Raw genomic sequence first — 13,972 nt, 5'->3', positions numbered from 1 at the left:
TTTTAACCTTTCTGTCAAGTCCATAATAATAATTTTTTAACAAAAAAAATGAACATGAGAGCCCTGCATTTAGAAACCAGACCATTTTCGATCTATATCACCTAGTCCAAATCAATCTGTTCTTAGAAACTGTTTTAAGTAGGAGCATTTGCTATGGAGAATTTCTGACTGGAAGCGATTGCCAGCACCAGGCGAGGACCAAATGTTTTTGTTTCATTACTGCTGGGTGTTGCACTTGAAAGTCAAACCGTGTGAATGAAGTGCCAGTTAAAGAGTTAGGAAATGCGGGGTTTCGTTCGTCACACGTTCTGTATGACTAGGAACGTTATTCAGCCCCCAAAACCCTGAGTGTCCCAAGCTCGCTGCCTGAGGGGTAATACCTGCCTGGCAGTTGTGGAAGCAGAGACAAGAAGCCAAACCAACCCCTGTCCTCGGACACCACAAACAGTGTGTAAATATATATGTGCGTGTGTTTTGGCTCAAGACTTTCCATTTTTCACTCCATTGAAAAGCCTGGGCTCTTACCTACATTTTTCTCCCTGGCTTTTTTTCCAGAACCAGCAGGCAAAAATAGCCCAGCTCTACCTGCCGCTGTTTGGGCTGCTCCTGGAGAACGTCCAGCGAGTGGCCAGCCGTGAGGCACTCTACTCCTGCACAGCCGCCTCCAGCCCCGTGAGTAAACCAGCGATGCCTCCTCGCCCTCCTCCTCCGTCCTCCTCTCCCTGCATAACCCCGCGCAACTCCCGCTGCCAGCAACCAGGCTCAGCTTTAGAAATAAGTGTGTTTTTCTCCTCCGTAATGTGCTTGTTTCTTTTAATTTGGCCTTTCCTATGACTTGGTTCAGTCTGCAGCGCTGGGTACAATGACTCCACCCTTTTGCTTGCTATTGTTTAATATGTTTCTTTACAGGTCTGCGTAGTGCCATGTGGTGAGGTAAGTCTGTCTGTCGTCCCCCCCCGCCCCCTCAAAGCGCAATGAGGTGCAACAGGACTCAGCCTCAGACCGCAGCAGCCGTTCTGGGGAGTTGCCCACCTGCCTGAGGGTTGTGTGTGGTTCCCAGGAGGGCTTAGCCTTGCAGACTAGGCTTGCGTCCTTGTTTGCGGCAAAACAACAGCAATAAAAAAAAAATTTTGAAAAAAACAATTCAAAATTTCAACCCGGATGTTGAAAAACAAAAGGGAAAAAACCTGCTATGACTTACTTTAATATGTTCTGCTATTCTTTGCACTCCTCCCCAAGTCGTTTCTCTCCTTGTTATAGGAATAAGGAAATAGATTTTTTTCTTCTCATCTGCATTTTAAAAGCTGCTCTAATTTGCTTTTTTTTATTTCATTATTCTCTTCTATAAGAGAATAAGTGTTATCTTCCATTGGTCACAAAAACCGCATATTGCTTTACAGGCATCCAGGGATGAATTCATGTGCAGTTTTGCATCCCCCTCAAATAGATCCAGCCTCATTGCAGACAAAGATCCAGGTAAATTGATTTTTCTAAACTTGAACTTTCCCATTGATTTTGAATGTAACTGTTAGCAGTCCCAAAAAGCCAAAACCTGCTACCCAAAACCTGAAATAGCTGCCTGCCAAAGGGCCGCTCAGAGTTTATATGCTTTTGCCTGGACATGGTGTCACCCCAACTGGCCTTTCCAGATTAATCAGCTTCTGACATGGGGCTTTGGCAAGCCCTGTCTGTGCTGTCGGAATCGCATCCTCTACTCCCTAGCCGTGATGTGCTGGGGAGTGCCAGTGCAAAGGGCTTAACTGCGGGGTTTGGGTTTTTTCAGCCTGTGGAGCAGCACTTCCAAATGGTCATGCAATAAAGCGGGAGGACTCGAAAGGATCCCTGAACTCAGAGGGGGCAACCAGTTCACCGGATCAGAGCGAAAATGTAATGTATCTGGGGTTAGAAAGGACAGTGCTCACTGCAGTAGTCTGTGGGCTGTGTTAAAGGGGGAGGGAAAAGGAGTTCCCTGTGGTAGCACTCTTAAAAGCTGGCTTATAAATATCTCTGTTTGGAAACAAGTAAGATTCATGTTTAACAGAGGAGGTCAGGCTCACTGGTCTGGTATGCTTTGCCTCTTCAAACATCTCTGAGACAAAAATATAACTGTTGACAAATTACTTACCAAAGCTGAAAGGCAAAATCCATGGGGAAAATCTCTGCTCCCGTGGTGCATTTATCCATACTCAGACGTGCTCCCTGTGCACGGACGGGTCTCAGCCCGGCCAGTGCACGGTGCTGGGAACTGGTTTCCACACATGGCTGGGAGGCAAAGCACCATGATGTGAGATGGCCAGTGACCCCTGACATAAGATGAGAGGAGGTATTTGTAGGAAAACTGGCACAGGCTAATAACCACAGCCCCAAACTTGCCAAAGGTGACGGCGGTCACACCACAAAGAGCTCTGACCCCACTCTTCAGACAGGGTGTGCTCTCTGTGTTGGCATATTGCGCGCATGGGAATCAGGTATTTGTGCGAACCAGCCGCTGGTTTTCCCCGGGGCGCTTTCCAGATGTCTTGGATTGGTTGACATGAATCATTGATGCATCTTTAAAAACTTTGGCCCTTACAACAAGCACGTCACAGATTACCTGGGCTCCTGCTGGCTGTGTCCTGACACGCTGAGGAGAGGTGGGGCCTTTCAAGCTCTCGCACGTGAATCACGAAGCTGCAAGACCCAAGTACAGTCAAACACTTGGGTATTGAACTGTTCCCGTTCCGCACAGCTCTAAGCATATGCTTCAGCCCTGCTGGCGGGGTGTGCTTTAGAAAGCGTTATTGCTCACAGCTTAGCTCTTCCCCACAGCTAGGCATCCTCTTCTGAGCCCCTGACAGTACGTTTTTCAGAGCCGTTGAGAAACAGCTTTTCTGTTAGGGAGTGCAATGTCCACAAAATGATTTAAAAGCAATGCCACATAGCGGAGCACAGCTTTAACACTGCTCCACAAAGGTAGACACGTCACTTATCGCCTGTTCCTCTGGAGTGAGTTGTGTGCTGGCTTGATAGTTTGGCATGTTCAACAGCAAAGTTCTGGCTGTAGCACTGTATCTGCAACTCTGAACTGCATGTTTAATTCTGTTTTATTATGACTCACATCCCCAGCCTGTCCCAGAATAAACAACAAATACGATCTGCGGATCGCTCTCCAAACATGTGAGGCACAGCTTTAGGAGAAGCATCCTGCTTAGGGCTTAATCATGTCCATTTGTCGGAGGATACAGCTAGGGCGAGCACAGAGAATGCAAAACCCAAAAACTGGTAAAGCTTTAAAAGTCATGTTTCCCACCACACAATGCCTAAGCCTTTCCCACACAGGTTGACTCACCAGCAGGATTTCACTTACTTTTGCCTAAGTCACTAAGTAGGAAGAAAAACAAGAGACGCTTCCAAAAATCAAGGGAAAAAAAAGTTCTCTTAAGCTGAAATTTCCTGGTTTTTTTAATAACTGACATTTTGTTTTGAAGTGTACATCTTTAACAGAAAGTTGGATTCTTGCTTTAAACCGTGGCAGCTGATGAACTGTTTTGTTTGACAAGAACTGACTTCAAGAATGCCAGGGAGCTTAGACGCCGCAGAGAGCAGGGGAAGTGAAAGCAGGGCTGCCCTGCATTTTGCTGGATAAGCCATCATTCTCCCCCAGACGACTTTTGTCTGGCCAGAGAAGCATTTGGCTATGTGTCCGGGATTTCTAAATTGCCCATCACTGTGTGGGCAGCAACCCTGAGGGGCGAGATGTCTTCAAAACGTGTCACAAATGGTGCTGTGGGGGTGCAGATGGAGGGGGACGGAAGAAATGCTGGCATATCTGGTATGTGCCGGCTTTGCTGGTGTCTCGCCCTGTGCTCTGCTTGGGTGCAGCCCGGGCACCCGCAGCCGCTGGCCTCCATGTCACATCCATGTCCCCTTAGGTCCGCAGAAGCTCCACAAGGAGCAACGTGTCGCACTGCAGCCGCCTGGACCAGTTTGAGATCCGGACGCTTCTGATGTGCTACCTCTACATTGTGAAGATGATCTCTGAAGGTTGGTGGGTCTTGCTTACTGCAAGGCAGCCAGAAAGACAAGAGACCATCACTGGTGATTTTGGCCTGTTAGGGCCTCTTTTTTTTTTTAAATCTCGGTGCACTGTTCTTTCCTTTCTTTCAGATACTCTTTTAGCTTACTGGAACAAATTCTCTCCCCAAGAGCTGATCAACGTCCTTGTGCTTCTGGAGTGAGTATCATGAGGCTGCAATTCAAACACTGCACCTTTGTGCAGGCAGCACCAGTCAAGGAGGAGTGTGGTGTGTCTGGCTGGGTGCCCGCGGTCCTGGGCAGCACTAGCAGCCTCTGGTCAGGGTGTCATGAAATGTTCTTCCTCCCTCTGATAAGGAACATGTGTGTATTGAGGGAGCCCGGTGAAGTGGTGGAGTCCTGTGCTCAGTCCAGGCTGTGAGGAGGGTGTCCCCGACCCGTAGTGAGCAGGGCTCACAGCACAGCATCCCACTGTAACTGGCACAGCATCCCACCGTAACCAGCACAGCCTCTGCTTTGCAGTGGGTTCGGTGGAACAGATGGGTGAGGTGACAGGGATGTGCCATAGGGTTTGGAATCCGAGGGTGTGAAATCAAGTAACTTGTAAATGCAAATCCCAGGAGTGTGTCTGCAGACAAGGACAGGGAAGATTTTAAATCATAGCATCACAGAACGGTAGGGGTTGGAAGGGACCTCTGGAGATGATTTAGTCCAACCCCTCCCGCCAAAGCAGTTTCACCCAGAGCAGGTTGGACAGGAACGGGTTTGGAATATCTCCAGAGAAGGAGACTCCGCAGCCTTTCTGGGCAGCCTGTTCCAGTACTCTGCTACCCTCAAGGGAAACAAGTTTTTCCTCATGTTGAGATGAAATTACCCGTGTTCCAGCTTGTGTCCGTTGCCCCTTGTCCTGTCACTGGGCACCACTGAAAAGAGTCTTGACACCTGCCCTTTAGATAATGATGAGCATTGATGAGATCCCCTCTCAGTCTTCTCCAGGCTAAACAGCCCCAGGGCTCTCAGCCTTTCCTCATGATAGAGATGCTCCAGTCCCCTCATCATCTTTGTAGCCTCCCCTGGACTCTCTCCAGCAGTTCCCTGTCCTTCTGGAACCAGGGAGCCCAGCACTGGACACAGCACTCCAGATGTGGCCTCCCCAGGGCAGAGCAGAGGGGGAGGATGACCTCCCTCCACCTGCCGCCACACTCTTCTTGATGCCCCCCAGGGTGCCATTGGCCACCTTGGCCACAAGGGCACATTGCTGCCCCATGGGCATCCTGTCGTCCCCCGGGACTCCCAGGTCTCTTTCCACAGAGCTGCTCTCCAGCAGGTCACCCCCAACCTGTCCTGGTGCAGGGGGTTATTCCTCCCCAGGTGCATGACCCTGCACTTGCCCTTGTTAAACTCCACGAGGCTCCTCTCCGCCCAGCTCTCCAGCCTGTCTAGGTCTGGCTGTATGGTACCACGCCTTCTGGTGTCAGTTTTGTGTCATCAGCAAACTTGAAGAGTCCCCTCACCCAGGTGGTTGATGAGTGTGTTGAATAAGACCGGCCCCAGTACTGACCCCTGGGGATGACAGCTAGTTACAGGCCTCCAACTGGACTCCGTGCTGCTGACCGCAACCCTCTGAGCTCTGCCGGTCAGCAAGTTCTCCATCCCCCTCTGCCCACTCATCTAACCCACACTTCCTAAGCTAGAATGATATTCTGGATTGTTCCTGATCTGCAGGATCTGTAACAGAGATGTATTTTATTTTCTTTCTAGGGTGTGTTTATTTCACTTCAGATACGTGGGGAAGAGAAACATTGCCAGGTACTGTATTCTTCCGTTGGGGGCCATGGTGGGGGCCATCCCCATGCTCCCAGCAGCAGCCGTGGCAGGAAGGGACCGTGCACAGCCGCGCCAGGACAGCCCAGGCCAGCCAGGAGCCTGCGGGGCCAGGACTCTGCTCAGCGCCACGCCGCGAGCAGAATCCCCTCATCTTAGCCCCCTGCCCCTTCCCTCCCCTCCAGCTCCTGCATGAGACCCCCAGGCCCAGGTGCTCCCGGCTGCCCGCCCAGGTCGGCAGTGTCCCCCACAGACGGCTGCAGGTGAGACATGAGTGGCATCTGTGCTCCCTGAGCAGCAGCACTGCTCTTCCATTAGCTCTAGGGCCACCTGGTGCAGGCGAGACCAGGGTTGCCTGGCCAGTCCCACTGGGATTGCCAGGGATAAGCCGGATTCATGTGTTGGAGGGAGGCCAGGTCTCCGTCCTGGTGCCTCGTGTAATCCTGTAGTGGTGTGGCTGCTGCTGCTTATCCAAACCCATGTTCTCCCCTTCCCCTTGCAGGGTACATGACGCCTGGTTGTCCAAGCACACGGGAGCTGATAGGAAATCCCAGACGATGCCAGCGCTCCGCAGCAGAACCGGAGGGATGCAGGTGCGGCTCCAGCATCTGGGCAGCTTGGAGACCTCCTTCACGCTCAACCACAGTATGTACAGCCAAGCAAGATGGAACCACAGAGTATTAGCCTGTTGAAAACTGCATGTAGCCGTTGTCCACTTGCTGCTTGTTGCTTCAGGGTATTCAAACTCTGCAGAATTACAGTGGTCACCGCTCCTCCCTACAATATTCCTAGATTGGTGGGGGTGACATTTAAGCCAGCCCCTTAAAAATCACCCCTGGGCTTAGGACTTGGGTGGCTTTTTCCCCTGGCCTGTCTTGGCTCGGCTCTTTGGTGGAGAGTGTGCGGTGAGCAGGGCAGGCAGGAGGGCTGCCCTGGGGGGACGGTTCAGCCCTATGCAGAGATGGGGGCTGGGAGCTGCTCTGAGCCTCTCCACATGGGTGAATTTTGCCCCATTGAAGCATCTTGCCGTTTCCCCTCTGTGGATGCACCTTGGACACCTCATTCTCTGTCTGGCTTTAAAGACAGTGACATTAAGCAGGAATACTGACATTGGTTTTCTCCATCGGCATCAGGCTGAGGCAGCTTATCCAAATAGGGCTGGCAGACTCAGCATCTTGCTGTTCTTAACCTCATCTTCCAAAGCCAGTGAAGTGTAAGGGGAAACCTTATCTATATCGGCATTGCGATCTGGAGTGTTGAACACTGTTTCCTCCCGATTTGCTTTCTGTCCGCAGATGCAGGCACCTCAGAAGCAGATATTGTGCACCAGGCCTTACTGGAGGGAAATATTGCCACCGAAGTGTGCCTCACCATCCTGGACACCATCTCGTTTTTCACTCAGAGTTTCAAGGTCAGCATCGAAATCAAAAGTATTGTAGAAAAGTGTGCTGTGTTTCTGTATGGGTTTTGATTTTGGTGATCCATTCTCCTAGAGTGGCAGAGTGTGGAAGGCTCTACAAAAGCAAATTGTTTGCAGCTTGTTTATTTTCCAAAACGCTGAGTGTTTCACAAGGTCTCAGAGCAATCGTGCAGTTATGCAATCTTGCAATTTCTTCAAAACTGCAAGACCAGAAAAAATGATGTGGATGTTATACCATGACTGTAGGCGTTACAAAAGTAGAATAAGAGGAAATGTACATCATGTAGAAAGGAGGGACTAGAGGAAAGGGAAATGAAGGTCTAGCATTTTTAGAACAGTCACTGTTTTCTACCATAAATTGCCTAGAAGCGAGGCCTGGAATTCCTTGAATCAGTGTAACATAAATGTCTCTGGGGCTGAGGCATTCCAGCTGTGGTTACCAGTTCAGATAGGATCAGTAACACTGGTAGAAGTTTTCTCCTCCATATACCGATTCACATTCCCAGTAGTCATCGCCATGTACAAGAATCAAAGCCTCTGTGGTGAAGAGAACCCCAGGCTGGCAGCAAAATACTGAAATACTGTTCAGAAAAGCTCTTCCTCGAAGTGTGGTTGGAGGAATCCTGCTCATAGCAATGTGTCTTGCATAATGTCACAAGTGCAACGCTGGATTTCAGAGTAAGCATAATGAAGATTTCCTTTTTAGATGTACTGAACAACACGAAGAGAAAGTTCATCGTGTTCTCTGCTTCATATCCTTTGCCCTTTTTTGTTAAGGAGCGAAAAAGCCAGCCTGGTGCATACAATAAATTACTCCTTGATAGTTTGGCAACAGCAGAAGGATTTAGATGCAAGAGTTAAAACTTGCTTGACTTTCTCAGTTGCCTCTTTTTGAATATGGCTGAACCACAAGACAATGTGATTTTCAAACCACAGGATAGACTGGATTCCCTTCCGCTTTAATGGGCTTCTGCTTTGCTTTTATGGTCACACAGCGTTACCGCACAGAAGTGTGCTCTATTCTGCAGTAAAAGCGCTGATGGTGCTCCCACTGACAGTGTTAAATAAGTTCAGTTAGAAAGTATGGAACCTAAACTTACCCCACTACAAGATGTGTATAGGATGTCAGAAGACAAATCTTATCTAGCCCAAGGATTGCTTGGACTGGCAATGAGATAGGGACTATTGATCTCCTATTGATCTAGAATCATAGAATCACAGAATGTGTTGGGTTGGAAGGGACCTCTAAAGGCCATCTAGTCCAACCCCCTGCAGTGAACAGGGACATCTTCAACTAGATCAGGTTGCTCAGAGCTTCATCCAGCCTAGCCTTGAACACCTCCAGGGATGGGGCTTCCACCACCTCTCTGGGCAACATGGGCCAGGGGCTCATTGCCCTCACAGCAAAGAATTTCTTCCTAATATCTCATCTAAATCTCCCCTCTTTCAGTTTAAAACTGTCCCCGCTCGGTCCCATGGCTCCCCTCCCTGCTCCAGAGTCCCTCCCCGTCTCTCCTGGCGCCCCTTTAGGGACTGGGAGGGGCTGGAAGGTCTCCCCGGAGCCTTCTCTTCTCCAGGCTGAACCCCCCCAGCTCTCTCAGCCTGTCCTCACAGCAGAGGGGCTCCAGCCCTCACAGCATCTTCGTGGCCTCCTCTGGACTCGCTCCAACATGGATATGGGACATCCATGTCCTTGCTGGGTGGCCACCATGTCCTGTGCAGCAGCTGCAAGGATGACACAGGCATAGGCAAGATAACTCTTGACGCCAAACTATATTAATCCTCTCCAAGTAATTCCATTTTATCACCTCTCTGCAGGGAAGGGGGAAAAGGGAGATAGGTTCCCAGGAGGTGCAAACTGCCACAACTTTGCAGAAGACAAGGGAAGTGTAGTGACTTAGTACAGCAATCTGTGAAAAGATGTGATAGCCTTTTTTTTCCCCTCTCTCTCTCTCTCTCTCTTTTGGGCTGCAAATAAAACACTCGAGACAAATAAGAAATGGAAAAAACAGTGCAATAGTTATGTTGGTAACAACCTGTTTTATTTAAAATAACTCTAAGCAACCAGTTAAAGTTGTACAGATTATTGAATTAGGTTTTGGAATTAGTGATGCAAAAGTGGTAAAATATTTTTGGTTTATTCTCTGCTGTAAAAATAGCTTCTGACCAACTACTGTAAGTTTGTACTGGTTGTCACATTTATTGATTATATTTGTATCTTAAACCTATTTTTATCTTAAACCTTATCTGGTTTCGAACTGATGTGATTAATTATGCAGAATCACCTATGTCATTTCCAGCTTCAGGCACAGCATCTCTGCAAAATAAAATCATTTGTTGCTTTCCAGACCCAGCTTTTAAGCAACGATGGCCACAATCCACTCATGAAGAAGGTTTTTGATATTCATCTTGCTTTTCTCAAAAACGGGCAGTCGGAAGCAGCTCTTAAGCATGTGTTCGCCTCTCTGAGAGGTTTCATTAGCAAGGTATGTAATACATGACTCCAGATTTATGTAGGTGTGACAGAAGAGATCAGTGCACTTCAACTCCTGTTGAACTGCTATTTTGTGCTGTTTGGAGATGGGTTTTAGAAAACAATTTCTGAACTGATTTAAAAAACAGCCCAGATTAAGTTATCTATTTCGACAGTTATTTATTATTTGTTGGATACCGGGAAACAAAAGCAGCAATCGCTAGGAATTCCTTCGCTTGCCGTGGTCACAAAACTGCTGTTAAAGATTAGTATCTGTTCAATCAAAAGCTGGTGTGTCTTGAATCTTTGCCCCAAACCGTCAGTATCGCTGACGATGCTATTGCTTGAATAATACTTGTACTGACAAGCTGCTCCTCTCCCACTGCCTTTGAAAGAGGGTAGTATTTGCCGAACCTCTCTTTACGCTTTTCTGAGCCCTGGTACGGAGCGAGGCTGTTTAATCCCCTGAGCTCAAGCAGTGTCAAAGCCGCAGCTAACCGCAGGAGAGCAGTGACTGATGCTATTGCTGACATTTCCCTTCATGCTTGTCAAAACCTGCCGCTTCTCATAAGTACATCTGGGAGACCAGATTTACGTCCATTCCTTCCAAGCTGCACAGTTATCAATGTCCCGGTTTGAGGTAAAACAGAACCCAACCACGACGATCATAAATTCAAAATGAATTAAAACCTCTCAAATCACTTGAACGCAACACTTCATTAATGAGGTAAATCCCCGTGGCATGAGATCGCAGCCAGGCAGAGCACAGTATGCCGACGGTAGGCAGCAAAGGGCCACTTCCAAAGAAGGCCCTGCAGCGGTTGCCAAACACAGTTGGATTAAAGAAAGAGGCCGCTAAACTGTTTTTCAAAGGTGGGAAAAGTCTGTGATATGTACGTTTTACTATAACCCCACAGCAAAGCTAAGAGCTAGTATGAGCGTGTCTAGGGCTGAATTTTGGGTCGTCCTAAGCAGATGTGAGAAGCAGAAAATGCAGAAGTCTTGCTCGCTACCTGTTTGGCTCCAGACAGCATGGTCTCCCACGAGATGTTTTTCCATGGGGCTTCTGAAAGCCTGCTAGATTGGGAACTGGCAGGAATCGCTCCGTTTTTCTACAGGGTCCAGCACAAGTTTATTGCTCTACCTTCCTTTTGAGTTTTCTGCTTGAGTGGGATCTGCTTAGCCTTGAGATCCATCCTGCTGCAGGTCTGCACACACCCCACCAGACACCGCCTCTCTGCACGTCTCTTCCCCTGACTAGTCAAAAGTTTGTTTAGCCAGAAATATTTGTTTTGTGCCTACAGCAGATAAGAGACCATCCTTGCCTCCCTGGCAAATTTTCTGTGGGTGTTCAAATGCTGAAGCCAAACCTGTGCACCGCTCAACTGGATCTCACCATCAGCCTTCAAAACCCGGAGCCTGTCAGGCCTTTCTGAAATGCTGATTACAGCAACACAGGCTGCCGTTTTGGCTGCTGGAAGGAGGGGCAGTGGGGTCGTTTTCTTGGATTTATGCCAGCCTGAATCCACACTGGATTTGGCATCATGGGTCTTCAAAGATACGAAATACTGGTTTCAGTTAATTTCTCACATTTCCCCTATGACAGGACACAGTGTTGCTTCTGTAAAAGCAAGATATGAGCCCAGCAGATGGTATCTATAAGGAAGTGTTTTCTTTGCCAACTCCACAACCACATGAGTCCCAAACTTCCTTTTAAGTCCTCTGAAGGGCTTTTCTGAGGCCCAAAGTGACAATAAAATAGTGGAGAAGGTCACTGCATTTCACGAGACGTGCAAGGATGGCATGTTTTCCTGCAAGTTTATTTTGAAATACGAAAGCTGCACTGCTTTGTTTTTGGGTTGCATATCACTGTTAACTATAAATTAGTGTTAACTTCAAGTAAACCAAAAGCGAGTTACACTTTTGACACAGCTGGAATGGACAATTTGTCATTTTTATGGCCTTCTGTAGCTAATAATTACAATGAAAAGAATCCTCCTGTTATCTAGGGTCACAGAAAATGGTTGCTGGAAGGGAAAGAACTCCCAAGATTTATTCTGCATCCCAAAATCTGTCATATATAGCTTTCTTTCTGCATTAAGTCTGGTTACTTGGTAGGCAAAAGATTAAAAAAAAAAAAGAAAAAAAGAAATGTCGCAAGAAAGCAAAGAACAAACGAGTTCTGTAATTCGTTGCATGTTTGGTTTTGGTTTTAGAATGAATGCTGCTTGCAAGCATGTGTGCTGGGAATTTGGGAAGAAAACTCTCTGATTTACTGTCTGGGAAGAAGCAACAAAAACTAGATTGCTTTTATGTTATACTCTAGGTTTTCTTAACAACTAAATCCTTCTTTTCAGAGTATCACTTACAGATAAATACATGTACACATGCTTGGGAATGGTCTTGAAATTAAAGGTTATGAAGGAAAACATGCACAGAGGAGGGGGCTGAGATGACTTGCCCTGCATTAAAGAGCAGCTCAGGCTTGTGGATGTGGGGGTGATGGAAACCCCAGGTAGCTGCCTGCTCCCTCGGTGCGTTGACACTAGCAGGGCACATTAGAGGCATCAGAAAGACCAGGCCAGAAGAGCCTTGCTCCTTCCCTGCAACAGCTGATTTGGGAAGCTTTTCCCTGTTAGCAGTGTCCCCTGACCATGTCAAGCTGTGCTTTCCCTCCCCACGTGCTGTCGGGATGCAGCATCATTACAGCCTCCCGTGCAGTGGTGAAGATCTCCTGCAGGCATGCACCCTTGGGCCTGCTGCCCCGGGCCTGGCGCTCCGAGCGGTTGCATCTTCCTGGACTTGGTCTCCAGAAGGTGGCTGCCTGGGGACGCAGGTTCCCTGTGAACAGGGCACAGGTTCTCCTCCAGAGCTGGTGCAGTGTGGAGGGGAGCACACAGGGGAGGGATCTTGGGCTGCTTCTGCAGCAGATTCCCAGACAAAGTTTTTTTTCCCTAGCATTGGGTTGGAAAGGTCTGAAAAGCCTCTGCAGGCAAGCGGTGGTTCCTGCTGAGAGCAAGTGCCAGCCGTATCTTCTTGGGTGCCTGTGCGCTGCCTGCGTGTGCCCCATCGCACACCACTGTGGCCAGCTCTGGGCTAATGCCAGTTATGAGCCTGACCCCACCTGGCTGTGGGAGAAGGATTGCATTACAACAGGCAGCACTTATTTAATGGCTCCTTTCTCAAGTGCGCACATGATCCTCTTGGCCCTGTGTTACTATGATGCTTATTTGCTTCTTTTCTTTTTCGCATTTTTTTTTGGAAAATAATTTTGGCCAGAGGCAGTGGACACCAAGTATTTCATCAGTGTCTTCGTGCTGCCTTGTGATCTCTGTGGCTTGGTGTAATCACAACAGTGGTCTTGCTAGCCACAGCTCCTAGATTCCTGTTTTGACACCCTTTCACCAGCACGCCATGGTGGTGGCCACAGCGGTACCTACTTTTCTGAATCATATATACTTAACACAAGGAGTAGAGGGCCACGGTAACAGCTGCAGGCTCTGACTTGGAGGGTGTGAGTGAACAGTCTGACTGTGTTTACTGTCATCTCCCACAGGGAGAAGGTAATGGGGCAGCTCGAAGCGGCTCATGGACCATGCCCCGTGAGAATCATTGGGTCTTGAATTTACACATTGAATGAGCACATCTTTCCTCTGAACAGACAAAAAGCACGGTTGCCCCTGTCACCTCTTTGTGCCAGGAAATTCCCTGGGGCTGGTCCCCATCTGCCGCAGAGGGGAGCAGAGTGCGATGCTCGACTAGCCTCTGCTCCCTCGGGGAGGTGCTGGCGTCACCCCTCTCCAGCCAGGTCTCTGTGGTGGTTGCGGAGGCGGCTGAGTGCCAGCACAAAACCCTTCCTTTTTCTGCTTCCCTGCGCCCAGCCCGCTGTGGCCGGGGTGGAAGGAAGCCATGTGCGGTGCCCCCTGCCTGCCAGCCACCACTGGTGACCGCAGCCAGACGGCTGCACACTGGCAGTCACAGAATCATAGCATTGTCTAGGTTGGAAGGGACCTTTAAGACCATTGAGTCCAACCGTCCACCTAACGCTGACAAAACCACCACTAAACTATGTCCCTCAGCATCACATCTGCCCTTCTTTTAAATACACCAGAGATGGTGATTCCCCCATTTCCCTGGGCAGCCTGCTCCAATGTTTGATAACCCTTTTGGTGATAACCCTCTCCCCTCAGCCGTCTGCTTGTCAGGCGTGGCTGAGCTTGCCCCTGCAGAGGTACTCAGCT

The 13,972-nt window shown here is 48.8% G+C and overlaps 1 protein-coding gene across 8 annotated transcripts in view; it reads left to right on the top strand.

The window, feature by feature from the left end:
* Positions 1-13,972, top strand: part of DOCK11 (dedicator of cytokinesis 11) — an 85,604-nt gene that overhangs the window by 53,590 nt on the left and 18,042 nt on the right. For 5 of the 8 annotated variants that reach the window (XM_074599632.1, XM_074599627.1, XM_074599625.1 and 2 more), the window contains exons 32-42: positions 556-672; positions 910-933; positions 1,401-1,476; positions 1,784-1,887; positions 3,912-4,023; positions 4,147-4,213; positions 5,776-5,823; positions 6,024-6,101; positions 6,341-6,483; positions 7,134-7,249; positions 9,607-9,744. In XM_074599632.1, coding sequence (XP_074455733.1) covers positions 556-672; positions 910-933; positions 1,401-1,476; positions 1,784-1,887; positions 3,912-4,023; positions 4,147-4,213; positions 5,776-5,823; positions 6,024-6,101; positions 6,341-6,483; positions 7,134-7,249; positions 9,607-9,744 — 1,023 coding nt within the window. The remainder of the gene's footprint in view (positions 1-555; positions 673-909; positions 934-1,400; positions 1,477-1,783; positions 1,888-3,911; positions 4,024-4,146; positions 4,214-5,775; positions 5,824-6,023; positions 6,102-6,340; positions 6,484-7,133; positions 7,250-9,606; positions 9,745-13,972) is intronic. The other 3 variants (XM_074599626.1, XM_074599629.1, XM_074599630.1) reach the window with 3 other exon arrangements.

Source organism: Larus michahellis, chromosome 9 (genome assembly GCF_964199755.1).
Source record: "Larus michahellis chromosome 9, bLarMic1.1, whole genome shotgun sequence".
In the NCBI taxonomy this organism is placed as follows: domain Eukaryota; kingdom Metazoa; phylum Chordata; class Aves; order Charadriiformes; family Laridae; genus Larus; species Larus michahellis.
This window is presented reverse-complemented; position numbering and strand designations above follow the sequence as displayed.